A 22,520-nucleotide genomic window follows, 5' to 3' on the forward strand; every position below is an offset into this window, starting at 1 on the left:
ACTGCCTCAGATCATGACCCTCTGACAATAATGCACGCCCACAGTTCAGATTCTCTGACGCTGTTGCAGTACCTCAGTACTGAGTCTCTGTTAGTGTGGCACTGCTTCAATTCTGACCCTTCTATAATGAGACACTGCCTCAGTATCGACAGTCTGACAATAGTTCACTCCCACTATTCTGATGCTCTGACAGTGCTGCTATACCTCAGCACTCACTAATTAACAATGAGGGTTAGCGTGAGAGGGTGGCGAGGGTTAGGGTTTGGGTTAGGACCAAGGCTAGGGGTTAGGTGTGAGGATTGGACGAGGTTTTGGATGAGGGTAGAGTTAGGGTGAGGGATGAGACTTGTGTTCGGGCTACTAATGAGGTTAAGTTTGGAGTTCGGGGTAGGACTCGGGAGAGGTTTTGGGTTAAGGCTGAGGTTAGGCTTAGGGCTGAGTCTATGGTTAGGGTTAGAGCTCAGACAACAAAAAGGTTTGGGGCTGAGGCTTCTGCTCAGGTTGAGGGTGAGTGTTAGGCCTGAGGCTAGGCTTCGGCCTGAAGCCGCGGTTAGGTTTGGGGTTGGACTGATTAGACCCACTCTGACCCATTACAATGAGGTACTACCACAGAACTGACTCTCTGTCGATAAAGACCATGAGATGCTGTCAGCTTGTCCAATCAGAGGTCCAATATTAAGGAAATAGTGCACTGTTGGAGGGTTGATAAATATAATATCATATAAAGGGAGTGCTGCACTGTCAGAGGGTTAATGACGTGGGAGTGCTGAAATAGCGCAGAATCAGACCTGAGAGAGTGCTGCACGTTCAGAGAGTTAGTACTGAGGGAGTGCTATAATGTCAGAGGATTGATATCAAGAGGCACCGCCGAAGGATCAGTAGCGCAGTACTGTCCGAAGGCCAATATTGAGAGAGTTCTGCTGCATCAGTGGGGGTCGATATTACAGAATTGAGACACTATCAGTGTATCGATGTCAGACGATCAGTTCTGAGGGAGGGCTACGCTGTTGGAGGGTCAATATTGAGTGTGTGCGCAACACTCAGATGATCACTTTGTTGGAGTTCTGCACTGTAACGGAGTGCCACACTGGCAGCGGGTTAATATTAAGGGAGTGCTGCACTGTCAGAGGGTTCAAGATGAGGGAGGGCTTCTCTTTGTGGGGGTGGGTATGAAAGAGAACCTCCCGTTCGGGGATCAATATTAATGTTGTAGAGTCAGTAGAGAGGCAGTGCTGCACTGTGGAGGGTCAATAAGAAGCATGTAGCTCCACTGGCAAGGTGCCAATGATGACAGAATGCTGCACTGCCAGAGGATCAGCAATGAGGGAAAACTGTATTGTCAGAGTGTCTTTGTCAAGAAAGTGCCACTCTGTCGGAAGGCCAATATTAAGGGAGTGCTGCACTGTCACAGGATCAATATTAGGGGTATACTGCACTAACAGAGGGTCAGTGTTGATTGAATGCTTGACTGTTGCAGAGCCAGGACTGAGGGAATCCTGCATCGTTACGGTGTCATCGTTGAGGGAGTGCTGCACTGTTGAAGGGCCGATAGTAAGGGAGTGTGACACTGTCAGAGTGTCATTACCAAAGGTGGGCTACAGTATCAAAGGGTGAGTAATGAGGGAATGCTGCGCTGCCGGAGGGTCAGCACTGAGGTGGGCTGTACTGTCAGATCGTCAATATAAATAATAATGTCAGGGGAGTGCTGCATTGTGAGTTGGTCCATATTAAGGGAACGCTGAAACTGTCAGTGATGCTCAGGGTGTGCAACACTGTCAGAGGGAGTGATGTATTCTGAGTGTCAGCACGGAGGCTGACCTTCACTGTAATTGTGTCAGAATTAAAAGAACGGTCAGAGGATATAAAGTGAGGCATTTCAGAGCCATCAGAAGGTCGAAACTGAGGTGTTTCAGATCAGTTTGAGGGTGCCTCATTTGAATGTGGTCAGACTTGAGCAAGTGCTTCATTGTCAGAGGCTCAGAACCAAGTGAGTGCTTCGTTATCAGACACTGTCCTAAAGAGGGCCTTGTTGTTCGTGGCTGTGTTGTAAGGCAATTCCTCATTGCTGCAGGATCAGCCTTGAGAGTGTGCCAGTCTGGAAGGAGTGCCTAAAAACTGAGGGAGTGCGACACAATTAGAGATTCAGTGCTGAGTAAGTGCCTCATTGTCACAGAGTTAGTTCTGAGGAAGGGTCACATTGCCTTAGGGTCAATTCTGAGGGTGTATTAGGAGCAGACTGTAAATACTGAGTCAGTAGCTCAGTGCATTGGATTCAGAGTTGATGGAGTACAAGATGATTAGAAGTTCAGTCCTGAAGTATTGCAGCTCTGTCAGAGGGTCAGAACTGACGGGGCAGTGCTTTACTGTCAGCGGATCAGTTCTGAGGCAGTACCTCATTGCTGGAGGGTCAGATGTGGACGAGTGTCACATTGTCAGAAGGCCAGTTCTGAATAAGTGACTTTTTGTCAGAAGGCCAATACTCAGTCAGTGGCTCATTTTGAGCAGATCAGAATTGAGGGTTTGCAACACCTTTCGAGATTCAGTCTGGAGACATTACTGCTACACGCCTGAATTGAGGGAGTGCTGCAAGATTGGAGGGTGAAAATAAACCTGAAAACAGTGACCCCTTTCAATAACCTGTAAAACACAGGGATGACTAAATAATCCCTAAAACGCAGAGGCCTTTGAAGGAGAGCCTCAGTGTGATGTTTTCAGAATTGAGGGAGTGCCACGTGATGACAGATTCACTGCTGATGGAGTAGCTCATTGTCACAGGGTCAGTTCTGAGGCAGGGCTGCTTTGCTGGAGGGTCACTTCTGAGTGAGTGTATTAGTATCAGCCCAATGTTGTAGGGACTGTACTTTTCCAGGAAGACAGTTAGAATAATCTTGAATTATAAACTAATCTGAAATACTGTTTGACTTGTTAAGGTTACAATACATCCTGAGTCACCTGCAGAATACGCACTTGCTCTCCCTGTGTCTCTGGGTAAGCAAAGGTAGTTTCTTTCAGACTACTCTCAGAAATAAAGTGCTGTGCTGGTGGTCAGTATTGAAGGAATGCTTCATTGTTGGAGGATCAGTACTGATGGAGTGCTGGACTGTCACAGGGCCAACATTATGGGTGTGCTGTGCTTTCAGAAGGTCACAAGCAAACAAGCACTGCCAGACATAAAAAACAAAAGAACTGCGGATGCTGCAAGTCGGGAACAAAAAGAAAGTTGCCGGAAAATCTCAGCAGGCCTGGCAGCATCTGTGCAGGAGAAAACAGATTCAACGTTTCGAGTCCATTGACCCTTCCTCAGAAGTGGGGATCTTCCTCAGAACAGTTCTGAGGAAGGGTCACTGGACCCGAAATGTTAGCTCTGTTTTTGCCTCCATAGATGCTGCCAGACCTGCTGAGCTTTTCCAGCACTGCCAGACAACTGACGCTCTGATTGTGAAACACTCCCTCAGTACTGACCATCCCACACTGCGTACTCTCTGATGACTGATTCTCTGACGGTGCATCTCTGCCACAGAATTAACCCTCCGTCATACTGGTGTTCTCTCAGCAATAACACTCTGAGAATGCCATGCTCCCTTACCATTGACACTCTGGCCGTGGGACACCACTTCAAATTTAACCCTTCAGCAGTGCAGCACACACTCATCATTGCCTCTCTGATATTGCAGTGCTGCCTTCATACTGACCCTTTCACAGTGCAGGACACAGTAATATTGAACATCTTCAAGTGCCGCTCTCCCTCAGTGCTGACCCCCCTCTCATTTCTGACCCATTCAGTGTCGCATACCCTTTATTCTGAACCCCACAGTGCAGCACTCCCTCAACGCTGACCTGCTTCAGTGCTGACCCCCTTCAGTCCTGATCCCCCTCAGAACAGCACTCCCACAGTGCTGACCCCACACTGTGCTGCACTCCCTCAGAGCTCACCCACTTATCGCTGACGACCCCCTCACTTCAGCACTCCCTGATCACCTGGTCGTGCATCACTCCCTTTCTCCGACCCCCTCGGACGGTGCAGCACTACGTCAGCGCTGACCCGCCAACAAGATAACGTCAGAGAGATGTTCTCCCATCACATTGACCCTCTGAGACTGGAGCATTTACTAATGTTGGCCCTCTCACAGTGAAGCTCTCCGTTTAGTCCCTCTGACAGGCCGCATGCCTTTTATTACAGGTCTTTTCACAACGCACTGCCCCGTCATCATTGATTCTCTGACAGTGCAGCCCTCTGTGAATATTGAATTTGTGACAGTGCACAACTCCATTAATATTTGCCCTCTGATAGTGCAGCCCTTCCTCAGTCCTGACTCTCTGACAATGCAGCAGTCCCCTAATTACTGTCAGAGGGTCATACTGAGAGAATGCTGCGCTGTCAGAGTCAGCTGCCCGCAGTCCTGTCAGACATTCAGTATTGAAGGTATGGGAGAGGGTGAGTGTCAGTGAATTCTGCACTGCAACAGGGCCAACAGTGTTGTCCCATGGCCGGAGTGTCCATGGTAAGGAAGAACTGCAATGTCAATGTAACAGGGTCAGGACTGAGGTCAGAATTGAGACAGGACTGCAGGATTAGAGAGTCAGTGTTGTGGCTGAGGAGCACTCTGAGGTCCAGTACTGAGGGAAAGCTTCATGATCAATGGGTCAGTTCTAAAGCTGTGCTACTTTGTCAGAGGGCCATACTAATGCAGTGCCTCATTGTAATGGGATAAGAGTTGAGGGAATGTCGCACATGCATCACGAGCTCATCATTGACTGTCTAACAGTGCAGCACACTCTTAGTATTGACCTTCCAACAGTGTAGAGCTCCCGCAGTGATGACACTGACCATGCAACACTCCCTCAGTACGGACTGTCCAACAACGCGGTGCTTCCTCAAGAATGACCCTCCGAGAGTGGCGCACACCCTTATTATTGATCGTCAGATAGTGCAGTACTTCCTTCATATTGGATCCCCCTCGGTGCAAACTCGCCCCTCATGGCTGAAACCCCTTTCGTGGAGCACTTCCCCAGTGCTGACACCATCCCAGTGCTGAGTACCCCTCAGTGCAGCACTCCCTCAGTGCTAACACCCCATCACTGCCTCAGTGCTGACCACCTCTCCATGCTAACCCGACCTCAGTGCAGCACTCCCTCAGTGTTGACCCTGCTCAGTGCAGCACTCTTTCGATGCTGTCCCTGCTCAGTGCAACACTCTGTCATTCTTTTCACTCACACCGCCCTCAGTGTCAACCCCACAATGAGGCACCGCATTAGTATGGCCCTCTGACAAAGTAGCACAGCCTCAGAACTGACCCATTGACAATGAATCTTTCCCTGTGTACTGACCCTCAGAGTACTACTGTACCACAGCACTGACAACTCTAATCCTGTCGCACTGCCTTGATTCTGTCTCCTTGACGAGGAGTGCGGTGTCAGAATTGAAAGTGGTCAGCACTGAGGGGGTACTGCACTGTGGGTTGTTAGCACTGAGGGGGAGTCAGCACAGTGGGAGAGCTGCACTAAGCGGGGATGTGCACTCAGTGGCCGGTCAACAATGAGGGAGTGCAGCACTGTAGTGGTTCAGCTTACGGGAGGTCAGCACTCGGGGTGGGGGGGTTCAGCACTGAGTGCAGCTCAGCACTGAATAGGGGTCAGGCTGGGGGGGGAGCTCTTTACTACGGGAGTGCTGCACTGAGGGAGGGCCAGTTTTCAGGGAGCACTGCACTGTCAGAGCGTCAAGAAGAAGGGTCTGCTATGTTCTCATTGGGTCAACAATGAAGGAATTCTGCATTATCAGAGTGTTAAAATTCAGGGAATGCAACAATTTCACAAAGATGATGTTGATGCGGTGGGGGGTGGGGCGCGGTAGCATAAGGTGGTGATGGGAAAGTGGTAAGTCATGCGACACCACTGAAGGGTCAGCACTGAGAGAAAGTCACCCTCTCAGAGGGTCAATATTAAGGGAGAGCTTCACTGTCAGGAGGTCAATCTTCAGACAGTGCTCCAGGACTGAGGCTCAATATTAAGTGACTGCAATACTGTCAGAGGGTCAATGATGAGCACGTGCTGAAGTGTTGCAGAGTAAGTACTGAGGGAGTACTGCATTGTCAGTGTCATCAATGAGTGAGCTCCACACTGTCGGAAGGCCAATTTTTAGCAAGTGCTGCACTGTCAGAGTGTCACTACTGAGGGAGAACTGCACTGTCAGAACAGTGAGTCATCACAGAGTACTGCACTGTCAGAGGGTCAATATTAATGGTATGCTACACAGAGTTGGGTTAGCAATGAGGGAGTACTACACTGAGGGGAGTCAGTACGAAGGGAAACTGCCCTCTCAGAGGGTCAACAGTAAGAGTGTGCCAGCGGTTCAGTGCTGGGGAATTATAGCACTGAGAGACGGTCAGCAGTCCCTCAGTCCTGACTCTCTGACAGATTAGCCACTCCCAGAGATTCGGTCCTCCCTCATAACTAGCCGCCTGGCAACAAGGTACAAACTCAGAACTGACCCTCTGGCCATTATGCCCTCTCTCTGTTTTGACATTTTAAACATGAGGGTCTTCCCTTAATCATGGGGATTTTCAGCACTTCCTCAGTACTCCTGGCCTCCTGACAGTGTTGCACTACCTCAAACTGACCATATTAAGATGAGGCATCATCTCAATTTGATCCTTTGACAATGATGCACTCCCTCAGCACTGACCCTCGAACAATAAGGCACTCCATCAGTCGTGACCCTCTGCTGATAGTGCTGCAGGACCTCAGTACTGATCCTCCGATTGTGCGATTCCCTCAATTTGTATCCCATTGCAATGAGGCACTGCATTCGTATGGCCCTCTGACGAAGTAGCACAGCCTCAGAAGTGATCCATTGACAATGAAGCTTTCCCTCGGTACTGACCCTCTGAGTGCTACTCGACCACAGCACTGACACTCTAATCCTGCGTAACTGCCTCAATCCTGACCCTCTGATTGTGAGGCACTCGGTTCTGACCCTGTTACATTGACATTGCAGTTCTTCCTCATTGTTGACCCTCCTGCAGTGCAGAATTCACTGACGCTCACGCACTCCCAATGCGGCATACCTTTAATACTGAACATCTGATAGGACTGCAGGGAGCTGACTCTGACAGTGCAGCATTCTCTCAGTATTGACCCTCTGACAGTATTTCGGGGAGTGCTGCACTGTCAGACAGTCAGAACTGAGGAAGAGCTGCACTGTCAGTGGGCAAATATTCATGGATTGCTTGGGTCAATTTTCATGGAGTTGTGCAGTGTGACACATTGAATATTAAGAGAGTACTGCACTGTCAGAGGGTCAATGATGGGAGAGTGCTGTGCTGTTGGAAGTTGTGTACTGAAAGGGAGCTGCCCTGCCAGAGGGCCTATATTAAGGCAGTCAGCATTGTGAGAGGGTCGATATTTAGTGCATGCTCCTGTCTCAGAGGGTCAATTTGATGGGACAACATGCCTCTGAAACTAACTTGTTGGAGTGCTGCACCGCCTGAGGGTTCGTCTGAAGGGAGTGATGCCCTGTCAGATGATGAGCTTTCCCTCATCTTTAACCGTCTGACAGTGCAGCACTCCCATAATATTAACCCGCTACCAGTGTGGCACTTGCTTACAATTGTACTTCTGACAGTGCACAAGTCCAACAAAATGATCCTCTTGAGTGTCGCACACACTCAATATTGGCCCTCCAACAGTGCAGCACTCCCTCAGGACTGACTGTCTGACATTGATACGTGGATCGTGTAGCAATCCTGTAATATTGACCCACTGACACAGCAGAACTCCCTCAATATTGTTTTTCTGACAGTATTGCACTCCTGATCCTTCGGCAGTGCCCCTTGATATCAATCTTTTCACATGAGACCACTCCCTCAGCACTAACTCTCTGAATGTGCAGCACTTCTCAGGACTGATTCTGTGATATTTCAGCACTCCCACATCATTAACCCTCTGACAGTGCAGCCCTCCCTTTATATCAACCCTCCAACAGTGCATTGTTTCCTTAATATTGGACCTCTGATTGTGTGATACTCCCTCAGTGCGAAACTCTGACAATACAGCACTCTCTCTGAAATAACTCTCTGATTAAGCACTTCCTCAGTGCTCACCCTCTGAAAATGGAGCTTTCTCTCATTACTGACCCTTTGCAGTGCTGCACTGCCGCAGCACTCCATTAAGAGTGATCCTCTGACAGTGTGGCACTCCCCTAATATTGGTCCACTGACTGTGTGGCACTCCCTTAATACTGACCTGCTCGCGGTGCATCACTGCTCTAATATCAAACCTGCAGCTCTATCAAAGGGTCTGTCCTGAGCAAGTGCCCCATCGTCAGCATGTCAATTCTGAGGCAGTGCCTCTATATCATTGAGGTAGCTCCTGACGGTCAGAATTACGGGAGTGCCTCATATTTAGAGGGTCATTAACTGAGGGACAGCCTCATGATCAGCGGGTCAGTCTTTACGGACTGCCTTATAGCCAGTGTGTCAGTTCTGAGGCAGTGCCCTCAATGTAACAGATTTAGAAATGGGGGAGGGGGCACATGATGAGAAGGTCAGTAGTAAGCTATTGGAACTTTGTCAGAGGGTCAGTACTCAGCGAGTGCCTCATTGACATCGGGTCCATACAGAGGGTTTGCACTGAGGGAATGCTTCCTTGTCAGAGATTCAGAACTGAGAAAGTGCCTCATTGTCAGAGGCTCATTCCTGAGGCAGTGCCTCATTGTCAGAGTGACATAATCAGATGGCACTCCCTCAATTCTAAACCTTAATACTGACCCTCTGACAAGGAAGCACTGCCTCAGGACTGACCCTATGATAATGAAGTGTTCCTCAGGATTGAACCATTGACGATGTGACTCTCCATTCGTGTTGACCTTCTGATAATGGGGTTCTCCTTAAGTACGGACCCTCTGACGGTTGTGCACTGCCTCAGTACTGACCCTCTAAATATCTGCCACTCCGTCAATTCTGACCTCCTTACGCTGAGGCATTACCTCAATCCTGACTGGGGTGCAGGTCTCTGGCACAGAGTCTGTTGCTCTTGCAACGAAGGGAAGGGGGTATAGGAGGAGAGTGTTAGTCATTGGGGACTGAATAGTTAGAGGGACAGATAGAAGGCTTGTTTGGAACCGAAGAGACTCACGATTGGTGCGTTGCCTCCAGGTGCTAGAGTCCGTGTTGTCTCGGATAGTGTCTTTGGGGTCCTGAAGGGAGAGGGTGACCAGCCCCAAGCCATGGTCCACATCGGCACCAACGACATAGGTAGAAAGAGGGATAGGGATGTCAGGCAGGATTTCAGGGAGCTCCGCTGGAAGCTGAGAGCTCAAACAAACGGAGTGGTTATCTCTGGTTTGTTACCCGTGCCAAGTGATAGCGAAGCAAAGAACAGGGAGAGATTTCAGCTGAAGACGTGGCTGCAGGGATGCTGCAGGTGGGAGGGCTTCAGGTACATGGACAATTGGGGCTCATTCTGGGGAAGGTGGGACCTCGACAAACAGGATGGTATCCACTTGAACCAGAGGGGCACGAATATCCTGGGCGGGAAATTTGCTAGTGCTGTTCGGGTGGGTTTAAACTAGCTTAGCAAGGGGATGGGAAACTGTGGTGTAGTTTCAGTACACAGGAGAAAGAGAATAGAGAGGACATGGACAGGATCTCAGTGTCACAGGAGTGTGCTGGCAAACAGCAAGCTGAATTGAAGTGTGTCTACTTGACTGCCAGGAGTATCCGGAATAAGCGAGGTGAGCTTGCAGCATGGATAGGTACCTGGGGCTTCGATGTTGTGGCCATTACGGAGACATGGATAGAGCAGGGTCAGGAATGGATGTTGCAGGTTCCAGGGTTCAGATCTTTGTGTAAGATCAGGTAAGGTGGGAAAAGAGGGGGAGGTGTGGCTTTGTTTGTCGAGGACAGTATAACGGAGGCTGAAAAAACTTTTGAGGAGGACTGGTCCACTGAGGTGGGATGGGCTGATGTCAGAAACAGGAGAGGAGAGGCCACACTGCTGGGAGTTTTTTAATGGGCCTCTGCAAAGTTCCAGGGATCTGAAGGAGAGGATTGGCAAACCGATTCTGGGCAGGAGTGAAAGGAACAGGGTGGTCATTATGGGAGACTTTAACTTCCTAAGCATTGACTGGAAATGCTGTAACTCTCGTACGTCGGATGGATGAGTTTTCGTCCAATGCACGCAGGAGCGTTTCCCGACACGGTACGTCGAAGGGCCGACAAGAGGGGAGGCCACACTGGATCTGGTACTTGACAGTGAACCAGGCCAGGTGTTTGATTTAGTGGTAGGTGAGCACTTTGGAGAGAGTGACCATAATTCGGCTACGTTTAGTTTAGCGATGGAGTGGGAGAGGAACATGCCACAGGGCAAGACTTAGAGATGGGGGAAGGCAATTATAATTGGGCAAGACTTAGGAGGCAAAGAATGGGGTAGCAAAATGCAGGGGATGGGGACAATCGAAATGGGGAGCTGGTTTAAGTAACAGATATTGCGTGTCCTTGATAGGTACGTCCCTGTCCGGCAGGGGTCAGTGATAAGGTAGGGGAGCCGTGGTTTACGAAAGAAATTGTATCTCGCGTTAAGCAGAAGAGCGAGGCTTATGTGATGTTGAGATGAGATGGATCAGTTGATGCAATGGAGAGTTACAGATGAGCAAGGAAGGATTTAAAGAGAGAGTTAAGAAGAGCAAGGAGGGGTCCTGAGCAGTCATTCGCAGGTGGAATAAAGGAGATCCGTAAAGTTTTCTCAAGGTATGTGAGGAATATAAGGATGACTGGGGTAGGAATAGGGCCAATCAAAGACAGAAGTGGGAAGTTGTGTGTGGACCGGGTAGAGATCGGAGAGGTGCTAAATGAATATTTCTCATCTGTTTTCACTGAGGAAGAGGAGAATTTCATCGAGGAGACGACTGAGATACGTGCTATTAGACTTGAAAGGATTCAGGTTAGTAAGGAGGAGATGTTATCAATTCTAGAAGGTGTGAAGCTAGATAAATCCCCTGGGCCTGAGAGGATTTTTCCGAGAATTCTCTGGAAAGCTCGGGAGGAGGTGGCGGAGCCCTTGGCTTTGATCTTTGAGTCCTCATTGTCTGCAGGTTTAACACCAGAGGACTGGAGGACTGCAAATGTTGTGCCCTTGTTCAAGAACGGCAGTAGAGATGAGCCAGGCAATTACAGCCAGTGAGCCTTACGTCTGTTGCATCAAAAGTTTTGGAAAGGGTTATAAGAGATAGGGTTTATAATCATCTCGGAAGCAACAATTTGATTGGAGATAGTCAACATGGATTTGTTAAGGGCAGGTCGTGTCTCACAAACCTCTTGGAGATTTTGAGGAGGTGACCAAGCATGTGGATGAGAGAAGGCCAGTTGACGTAGTGTACATGGACTTCAGTAAAGCCTTTGATAAGGTTCCACATGGTAGGCTATTGGAGAAAATACGGAGCCATGTGATTGAGGGAGATTTAGCAGTTTGGATTAGAAACTGGCTTTCGGTAAAAAGGCAACCAGTGGTGTTTGATGCAAAATATTCAGCCTGGAGTCTGGTCACTAGTGGTGTGCCTCAAGGATCTGTTTTTGGCCCACTGCTGTTTGTCATTTTTACAAATGACTCGGACGCAGGCATAGGTGGATGGGTTAGTAAGTTTGCAAATGACACTAAGGTCGGTGGAGTGGTGGACAATGTGGAAGAATGTCGCATGTTGTAGGGAGACTTGGATAAAGTGCAAAATTGGGCGGAAATGTGGCAAATGGAGTTCAATGTGAGGTGATTTGCTTTGTGAGGAATAATAGGAAGGTACAATACTGGGCCAATGGAAAGATTCTTGGTAGTGTGGATGTGCAGAGGGACCTTGGCGTCCATGTACATAGATCTCTGAAAGTTGCCACCCATGTTGATAGTGCTGTGAAGAAGGCAAAGGGTGTGTTAGACTTTATTGGTGGAGTTCCAGAGCCGTGATGTCATGCTGCAACTGCACAAAACGCTCGTGCGACCTGTTCTGGTCGCTCCATTGCGGGACGAATTCGGAAGCATTGGAAAAGGAGCAGAGGAGATTTACCAGGATGTTGCCTGGTCTGGAGTGAAGGTCTTAGGAGAGAAGGCTGAGCGACTCGAGTCTGTCCTCATTGGAGAGAAGAAGGCTAAGAGGGCCTTTAATAGAAACATACAAGACGATCAGAGAAAGATGAGTCAGGGTGGACGGTGAGAGTCTTTTTCCTAGGATGATGATGTTGGCTTGTACGAGGGGGCTCAGCTACAAATTGAGGGGTGATGGATTGAAGACAGATGTCAGAGGCAGGTTCTTTACCCAGAGAGTGGTAAGGGCGTGGAATGCCCTGCCTGCCAATGCAGTTAACTCAGCCACATTCAGGGCATTTAAACAGTCCTTGGATAAGCATATTGATGATGATGGGATAGTGTGAGGGAATGGGCTTAGATTAGTTCACAGGTTGGCGCAACATGGAGGGCCGAAGGACCTGTTCTGCACTGTATTTTTCTATGTTCACAGATGACACTAAAATGAGTGAGAGAGTAAAGTCTGAAGAGGACAATGAAAATCTGCGGAAGGATGCAGAAAGTTTAAGTGAATGGACAAGGGTCTAGCAGATGGAGTCCAATGATGGTAGATGTGAGGGTATCCATTTTGGTAGCCATTATGGAAAAATGGAGTCTTGCTTAAATGGTGAAAAATTGTAGCATGCTGCTCCGCAGAGGGAGCTGGGCAGCCTTGTGTCTGAATCAGGTAGTTTGCAGATGCGGCTGGTAATTGAGACAGCAAATGGAATAGTGTCCTTCGTTGCGAGAGTGATGCAGTTTAAAAATCGGGAGGGTATGCTACAGTTGTTTAGGGTGCTGGTGAGGCTTGGTGTGGAGTAGTTTGTACAGTTTTAGTCTCCTCACTTGAGAAAGGATGTACTGGCACTGGAGGGGGTGCAAAGGAGGTTCACGAGGTTGATTTCAGAATTAAAAATGTTGCTGTATGGGGAGAGATAGAGTAGACTAGGATTGCAGTCACTGGAATTTAGAAGAATGAGGGGTGATCTAATAGAAACTTTTAAAATTATGAAACAAATGGATCGGAAATTGTTTCCACTGATGGGCGAAATTCCAACTTGGGGGCACAGCCTCAAAATAAGTGTGAACAGATTTAAAACTGAGTTGAGGATGAGCTTCTTCATCCAAAGGGTTGTGAATCTGTGGAATTCTCTGTCCACTGAAACAGTTGAGGTTCCCTTGTTGAATGGTTTGAAAGCCAAAACAGATAGATCTTTGAACAGGAAAGGAATTGAGGGTTATGGTGAATGGGAGGGTAAGTGGAGCTGAGTCCGCAAAAAAGATCAGCGGAACGAGCTGGAAGAGACAGATGGCCTACTCCTGTTTTATTTCTTATGTCCGTACGTCCTTAGATTGCCATCCTTGTCATTCCTCCTTCCCTGGAATAGGCCAGTTCTGAACTGAAGAGAAGGTCTTTAAATAACTCCCACGTATCAAATGTTGACTTGTTCAATAAAAGCTCCTCCCAATTAATACTGCTCAGCTCCTACCTAACACTGATGTAATTTTCCCTCCCCCAATTTCGTCCCTTCCCACAAGGTCCTGATTATCCATGGCTGTCTTAAAATGTAAGGAGATGCGATCGCCCATTTAAGAAGCTCCTGGCGCACTGTTTTTCCCAAGTGGAAGTCAGCTACAGGCTTTCTTGTTCCACGATGGGGGAGGAAATGGCCTAGTGGTATTATTGCTGGACTGTTAATTCAGAGACTGAGATAACATTCTGGGGACCTGTGTTCAAATCCCAGCACAGCAGATGGTGGAATTTGAATTCAATATAAAAGAAAATCATGAATTAAGAATATAATGATGACCATGAATTCATTGCCAAATGTCAGAAAAACTCACCTGGTTCACTGATGTGCTTTAGGGAAGGAAACTGCCACCCTTACATGATCTGGCCTACATGTGACTGCAGACCCACAGCAATATGATTGACTTTGAACTGTCCCTGAGGCAATCAGGGATGGACAATAAACACTGCGTAGCTAGGGATGTCCTCCTCCCACTAACAAATAAATAAAATTGGATTCTACATCTTCCGATCCAAGATCGTTTCTTGCTCTCATACTAATTTCTTTGCTTACAGTCACTTTCCCTCCTGCCTGTCTTTTTGGAATGTCGTATAGCCCTGCGCACTTAACTCCAGTGTTGATCTCCTTGTAACCATGTCTTTGTAATAGCTATAAAATCATGCCCGTCAACCTAGAAATGTGCTATTAATTTGTTGATTTTGTTCTGAATACAATGAACACGCAAGCAAAGAGCCATGAATTTAGCTTTATCACTTGATTTCACCTCTTGACACTATTTACAGCTGTTTTCTGTTTGTACATGCTGTCTCTTCCAGTACCACGCTGACTATTGTTATCCCGATAGTTCTTTCGTATCAGTCCGTGTGTATTCCTGGGCGAATGTGCTCGTGTGGTCTCAGGAGTTGCGGAGGTCACGGCTCTGGGACAGCCGTTTCATCGCCCTATGCTGCAGGTGAGAAGAAAAGAAAATCTCTTGCTCTGAGCTCTGCAAACCAGGGCAATGTCAAAAGGGAAACAAGGTCAAAAGAATTTCAACAAGAATCTCAAAATTAACTGCTGAATTCATATCAACATTACGGGGATCGCCCAACTTAGTGGCCACAACATCCCACTTTCTGTTCTTCACAAACAACCCAAAGGCTGAAGTATCCGTATCCCTCTTAACTTTTATGGTTTTTGAGCTAATTTCTTGTTTCTAACTTGTGCATATTTGTGGTGCCTTATGACTTGTTGCATTTAGCAATTGATAAACTCACTCTCTCACGAGTTCAGGAGAAGCTAGTTTTATCGAATCCCCAGTGTGGAAACAGGCCACTCAGTTCAAAAAGCCCACAGCAACCCTCCAAAGAGCATCCCACCTAGACCCATCCCCATTCCCCTACTCTATCCCTGTTAGCCTGCATTTCCCATGGCGAATGTACCTAACCTAGACATCCGTGGGCACTGTGGGTAATTCAGCATTGCCAATCCACCTAACCTGCACATCTCTGGACTGTGGGAGGAAACCAGAGCACCCAGCAGAAACCCACACAGACAAGGGGAGAATGTGCAAACTCCACACAGACAGTCATCGGAGGCTGGAATGGAACTCAGGTCCCTGGTGCTGTGAGGTAGCATGACTAACTACTGAGTCACCGTGTCACCCTGAGGTATCTTGACTCCTTCTGAAACATAGGAAGGTATCCACAAGACAAAGATCCTTTTTAATCAGCTTAATTCGTACCAACTGAGGTGGATCTAGTTGGGTGTGTAAAGAAGGGGAGTCTTTCACGAGGGAACTTAACAATTTGGGAGACTCAGTCACCGAGGGAGCCTGACCCGAAGACTGGTCAAAACAATAATGATTCGATATGAATTAGTTAGAATGCAGCTGTTAACAGTAATCCTCCATCCCTATGTGGGAGCGAGATTTAACATTCAAAATCAAAACTGAAACTCTTGAACAAGGTAGTTCAAAACAGCCAGTTCTCTGATTGAGGTTGTGGACTTGCTCGCCGAGCTGGCTTCTTCTCATTCAGACGTTTCGTCACCATGATCGGTGACATCATCAGTACAGCCTCCAATGAAACGATGTTATTCTACTCTGTCTGGAATTGACACTGTCCAGTCTGTTACCAAGAGTACTGTCATTTCCGGTTTTGATGTGTATGGGTTTGTGTGTGGGGGTCCAATTGTATCTGTTTGTTGGTTGCATTATGGGTGGAGAATCACGCCTCTCAGAGGACACTGCGACAAGGTAACCGTAGTAGCCCAAGCCAAGCATAGACACGCACAGGAATTCCGAGAGGCATGGTTCTGCACCCATTCTCCAGCCTCACATTCTTGGTCTCTTCAGTCTGAATATGATCACTCAACCATATCCTTGATGACAAACAGTGGAGTCTTACTTCCCAAAATCTACAAACAGGACTGTCCAGGCAGATCCATTTGTTCTAATGATATCATCTTCTGCTGGAGGGATTCCGAAATGTCTGCATTCTTCCTCAACTGAGCATTCCTTGCATTCGTGGTTGACAGAGCTGTCAGCCATGTCCATTGTGCTGCAGGGTTCCCAAGCGGAATATGAGTTGCTGTTCCTGCAACTTTGGGGTGGCATCATTTGTGGCACTGCAGGAGGCCCATGTTCAGTTTGGTTATGACTTTTGAGGAACGGATGGTCCCTTTGAGATTGAAATTGGAGAAAGATTTCAGGATTTTTTCATGTTCTTGTCTTTCTGTTATGCCCCTAGGAAAAAAGCAATGAAAGTGTCGTTAATTTTTTGCATGGCGAGCTGCTGCATACTAACCGGTCTCACACCATTACCATCACCTTGCCCTTGTGAAGGCAGATATGGATAAGGTTCTCAAAGCTGATAGAAGATTGAAACCACTCTCATCCTGTGACGATTGTAAGTTTCCCTTCTTGAAAAAAAAATGCTTGCAGCTGAATTCACATAATATAGAGCACAGTGGTTCTGGTTAACACCACTGTCTCAATTCCACCCTTTGGTGACTTTCTGTGTGGAGTTTGCACATTCTCCATGTGCCTGCATGGGTTTTCTCCAGGTGCTCGAGTTTGCTCCCACAGTCAAAAGATGTGCAAGGTCGGTGGATTGGCCATGCTAAATTTCCCAAGGTGTTCAGTGATGTGTAGGTTAGGTGAGTTATAGGTGGATGGGTCTGGGTGGGATGCTGTGAGGGGCAGTGTGGACATGTTGGGCTGACCGACCTGTTTCCACACTGTAAGGGTTCTCTGATTCATGATTCCATGATTTTACTGAGCGCAAAGGTACAACATTGACTCGTCATATTTGTCTCACCTCTTTACACATTGACAAGAAAGCTTTAATGTCAGTTTCGATGCATTTGCAACATGTCTGCTGTCTCTGACAAGGCTGACTATATCTCCTTCTCTAATGCACATCTCCTGTCCCCTAACACTGAGAGGTGACACTTGCTTTTCATTTAGTACAATCAATAAAACAATAGCCTCCATATTACATCCAGCGGCTTCTCTTAACACTCACACACTGTTCTTTTTTTCCTCCAGGTATTGACCACTCATCATTTCTAATTCCTCATCTCATCTCTCTCTCATGCTCTCTCTCTCTCTCCCTCTCTCTCTCCCTCTCTCTCTCCCTCTCTCTCTCCCTCTCTCTCTCCCTCTCTCTCTCCCTCTCTCTCTCCCTCTCTCTCTCCCTCCCTCTCTCTCTCTCTCTCTCTCTCTCTCTCTCTCTCTCTCTCCTGTCTCTCTCTCTGTCAGTCTTTCTCTCCTCTCCCTGTTCTCCCCCATCACTTCACTCACAGGCACCAACAGAGGTTCACAGTCACACTATGTTGCACATGCATATTCTGTCCCTCATGCACAAACACACCACACACACACACAAAAAAAAGTCAGGAACACAGTCTCTCACGAACACACTCTGTCACATTCTCACTCATTCATACTCCATACCGTCACACAGTCGTACACGGTCTTGCACACATTCTGTGGCACACTTGCATGCACTGTCGCAGGATCTTTTGCCAATGCTCTTACTCTCAAGTACACACACACTACCACAAATCTCTCCCTCACACACTTAGGTTTGCAAATTCACTTGCTGTCAAGCTCACTCACACTTAGAGACACACTCACTCCCTCATGCATGCTGTAACACTCCCTTCTTGTGCTAACTCCCTTTCACACACTCTCAAGCACAGTCACTGGCACACACATTCTGTCGTGCGCACACACACACTTTCATGCACTGCCTTTGCACTCTTGAGCACAATCATATGCTCACCTCTCTCTTGCACACAGTCAATTTGATTTGAGTCAGAGATAATGGGAGCTGCAGATGCTGGAGAATCCAAGATAATAACATGTGAGGCTGGATGAACACAGCAGGCCAAGCAGTATCTCTGATGAAGGGTCTTGGTCCGAAACGTCAGCTTTTGTGCTCCTGAGATGCTGCTTGGCCTGCTGTGTTCATCCAGCCTCAGATTTTATTATCTTGATTTGAGTCATCATTGTCACATGTGCCCAGGTACAGTGAAAAGTTTTCTTCTGCATGCAGTATAGACAGGTGATATCAAACAAGGCGCATTAGTGAAACGGAACAGAGTGACAGCAACAGAGAAGATGCACAGAGAGCAAGATCAAAATTAGATTTAAGCTTTTCAGTGTCCTATTCAGATCTCCAATAACAGCGGTGAAGAAGCTGTTCTTGAATCTTTTCATGCATGTATACATACTTTTTTTACATCTTCCCTTCAGAAAAAGGGAGAAGAGGGTGTAATTGTGGGGTGAGAAGGGCCTTTGATGATGTCAGTTTCTTTCCCGAGGCAGTGGGAAGTAGAGGTGGAATCGACGAATGGAAGGCTGGTTTGCATGATGGACGATGCTGTGTTCATGACTCTGTAGTTTCTTGTGGTCTTCGGAAGAGCTGTTGCCAAACCATGCTGTGATATGCATCCAGATAGGATGCTTTCTCTGGTACATGAATGAAAGTTGACCTTGTGGACACTCCAAATTACCTTAGCCTGCTGGGGAAATAGAGACATTTGGTGTGCTTTTTTGCCGATTGCGACGATCTGGGTGGACCAGGAGAGATTGTTGGTGATGGACACTCTCAACTATCTCCACCTCAGCAACATCTCTCTCACTGTCTGATGCAGGCGCTCACACACTCACATTCTGTCACCTATTCTGTCTGTCTGTCTCTACCTCTCTCCCTCATTGCCCATCTCTCTCTCTCTCACTCTCTCTCTCGCGCTCTCGCGCTCTCTCTCTCTCTCGCGCTCTCTCTCTCTCTCGCGCTCTCTCTCTCTCTCGCGCTCTCTCTCTCTCGCGCGCTCTCTCTCTCTGTCTCCCTCTCCCACCCCCCCAACCTCTCTGGCTTTGTCTCTCTCTCTCTCTCTCTCTCTCTCTCTCTCTCTCTTTTTCTCACACACCAACTCATTGCTCAGTATTCCATGGTATCTGAATTGTTGGAAGAATTAACTCAGACTGAGCGTGGATTTTCTCCCAAATTAGTTATGACAAAGCAGAACCAATTCTGCCTGGAAGAAGAAAGGCAGGAGCCATAATAATTCGGGATTGTTTTGCTAGAGGAACCGTGCTGTGACATGCATCCAGATAGGATGCTTTCTGTGGTACATCAATGAAAGTTGCCCTTGTGGGCACACGGAATTGCCTTAGCCTCCTGGCAAGTCGAGACAACGGTGTGCTTTTTTGCTCATTGCGATGATGTGGATGGACCAGTGAACTAATCTAAGCCCATCCTCCACGATCCCATTATCATCCATATGCTTATCCAAGGACTGTTGAAATGCCCCTAATGTGGCTGAGCTAACTGCATTGTCAGGCAGGGGGTTCCACATCCTTACCACTCTCTGAGTAAAGAACCTGCCTCTGATATCTATCTCAAATCTATTATCCCTCACTGTTTAGCTGTGCCCCCTAATACAAGCTGACGTCATCATCCTCGGAAAAAGACCCACACTGTCCACCCTGTCTCATCCACTGATCATCTTGTATGTCTCTATTAAATCCCCTCTGAACCACCTTCTCTCCAATGAGTACAGACCCAAGTCCCTCAGCCTTTCTTCAGAAGACCTTCGCTCCGGACCAGGCAACATCTCCTCTGCACCTTTTCCAATGCTTCCACGTCCTTCCTGTAATGGGGCGACCAGAACTGTACGCAATATTCCAAATGAGACCGCACCAGCTTTTTGGACGGTTGCTCTGGATCTCAATCCCACTGCCAATAAAACCTAAAACACCGTAAGCCTTCTTCACAGCACTATCAACCTGGATGGCAATTTTCAGGGATCGACGTAGATGGACACCCTCTGCACAGCAACACTACCAAGAATCTTTCCATTGACCCAATATTCTGCCTTCCTATTATTCATCCCAAAGTGAATCACCTCACATTTATCCGCATTGAACTCCATCTGCCACCTTTCCGCCCAATTCTGCAGTTCATCCAAGTCTACCTGTCACCTGCAACATTGTCCACCACTCCACTGACTTGAGTGTCATCTGCAAACTTACTCACCGATCTACCAATGCCTCCGTCCAAGTCATTTATAAAAATGACAAACAGCAGTGGTCCCAAAACAGATCCTTGAGACAAACCAGTAGTGACCAGACTCCAGGCTGAATATTTTCTATCAACCACCACTGGTTGCCTCCTTCGCCAAAGCCAGTTTCTAATCCAACCTGCTAAATCTCCCTCAATCCCATGTCTCCATGTTTTCTCCAATAGCCTACCATGTGGAACCTTATCGAAGGCTTTACTGAAGTCCATGCCCACCACGTCAACTGCCCGACCCTCATCCACGTGCTTGGTCACCTTCCAAAATTACTCAATGAGGCTTGTGAGACACGACCTGCCCTTGACAAATCCATGTTGACTATCTCCCATCAAATTGGTGCTTGCTCGATGATTATAAATCCTCTCTCTTATAATCCTTTCCAAAACTTTTCCTGCAACAGACGGAAGGCTCACTGGGTTTATAATTACCTGGGTCATCTCTACTGCCCTCTTTGAACAAGGGCACAACATTTGCAACCCTCCAGCCTTCTGGTACTAAACCTGTAGACAATGAGGATTCAAAGATCAAGGCCCAAGGCTCCGCCACCTCCTCCGTAGCCTCCCAGAGAATCTGAAAGTTTCGAAGGATGATGCGTTGTATCCGGAGGTTGGTGGGGTGGTACGTTAGGACGAGGGAGACTTTGTTTTGGTTGTTGTTGCGGGGTGGGGTGAGAGGGATTTGTTGCAGGAAATGCTGGAGACACGGTCGAGGGCGTTATCAACCACAGAGCGGGGCAAGTTGTGGTCCTTGAAAAATGAGGACATCTGAGATATACGGGAATAGAATACCTCATCCTGGGAGTGCAGATGCAGAGGCAAAGGAATGGGGAATAGGGGATGAATTGTTGCAGGAATATGGTGGGAGGAGGTGTAATCTTGGTAGCTGTGGGAATTGGTGGAGTTGAAATGGATATTTGTTTCTCAGTGGTTGGAAATAGAGTGGTCCAGGTAGGAGAGAGAGGTATCAGAGATTGTCCAGGTTAACTTCAAGTTCGGGAGGAAGGTGTTGGTGAAGTGGATGAACTGTTAGAGCCCCTTGTGGGAACACGAGGCGGTGCCAATACAGTCATCAATGCAACGGAGGAAGAGGTGGGGTTGAGGGCCAGTGTAGGTACGGAAGAGGGAGCGTTCCATGTAACCTACAAAGAGGCAGGCATAGCTTGGGCCCATTTGGCTACCCTGGCCACCCCCTTTGTTTGTAGGAAGTGGGAGAAATTGAAAGAGAACCTGTTGAGGGTTGTTAAAGGACCGGAACTTCCCCCTCCTCAGTGGTCAAAAACGCCCTCGACCGTGTCACCCGCGTTGCCCACAACTCATCCCTCACACCCGCACCCCATAATAACTACCAAAACAGTGTCCTCCTCGCCCTCACGTACCACCCCACCAACATCCGGATTCAATGCGTCATCCTCCGACCCTTCTGCCATCTGCAATCCGACCCCACCACCAAAGACATTTTTCCCACCACCCTTAGGTGACCCCCGTATCCGCTCCACACTCCTCTCTAGCACTCCCTACACCCAGCACTTTTCCCTGCATATCCATAAATGTTGTCATCACAACGTTTAAAATTCACTGGTCCCGATACCTCCCCCCTCACCCCCATCCCAGGCCCCAGGAAGAATTTCCTCATCAAACAGATGTTTACCTGCACATCTGCTAATGTGGTACACTGTATCCACTGTTGCCATTGTGGCCCCCTCTACATCGGGGAAACCAAACAGAGGTTTGGGGACCGCTTCACTTGTGCTCAGTTTGCACGAAAGAACTGCACCTCCCAGTCGCGAACTGTTTCGACTCTCCCTACCAATCCTCAGGTAACATGTCTATCCTGGGCCTCCTGCAGTGCCACAATGATGCCACCTGAAGGTTGCAGGAGCAGCACCTCATATTGCACTTGGGAACCCTGCACTCCATGGTATCAATGTGGACTTGACCAGCTTCAAAATCACCCCTCCCCCTCCCGCATCCCAAAACCAGCCCACCTATCCCATCCTGCCACCTCAAACCCCACCCCCATTTCCTACCTCCTAACCTCTTCCCGCCCCGGAGACCTGTTCGTCCTCCCCGGACTGACCTATCCCCTCCCTACCTCCCCACCTACACTCACCTCTGCTGGCTCCATCCCCAACTCTTTAACTTGTCTGTCTCCTCTCCACCTATCTTCTCCTCTATCCATCTTTGATCCGCCTCCCCCTCTCTCGCTATTTATTTCAGAACTCTCTCCCCCTCCCCCTTTTCTGATGAAAGGTCTCGGCCCAACATGTCAGCTTTTGTGCTCCTCAGATGCTGCGTTCATCCAGCTGCACACTTTGTTATCTCTACATCTCTTAACAACCCCATGAAGTGAGTTCTAGAGAGAACTATGCAGAGTCGA

At 48.1% G+C, this 22,520-nt stretch overlaps 1 protein-coding gene across 1 annotated transcript in view; it reads left to right on the plus strand.

Annotated features, from left to right (window-relative positions):
• The first annotated feature begins 1,439 nt into the window (after nt 1-1,439).
• The window catches only part of LOC132207800 (utrophin-like), a 29,985-nt gene continuing 8,904 nt past the window's right edge, over nt 1,440-22,520 (plus strand). The window contains exons 1-2 of the mRNA XM_059643653.1: nt 1,440-1,610; nt 14,393-14,529. Of these exons, the coding sequence (XP_059499636.1) occupies nt 14,457-14,529 (73 nt within the window). The 5' untranslated portion in view covers nt 1,440-1,610; nt 14,393-14,456. The remainder of the gene's footprint in view (nt 1,611-14,392; nt 14,530-22,520) is intronic.

This window comes from Stegostoma tigrinum, unplaced genomic scaffold (assembly GCF_030684315.1).
Source record: "Stegostoma tigrinum isolate sSteTig4 unplaced genomic scaffold, sSteTig4.hap1 scaffold_160, whole genome shotgun sequence".
Taxonomy (NCBI): domain Eukaryota; kingdom Metazoa; phylum Chordata; class Chondrichthyes; order Orectolobiformes; family Stegostomatidae; genus Stegostoma; species Stegostoma tigrinum.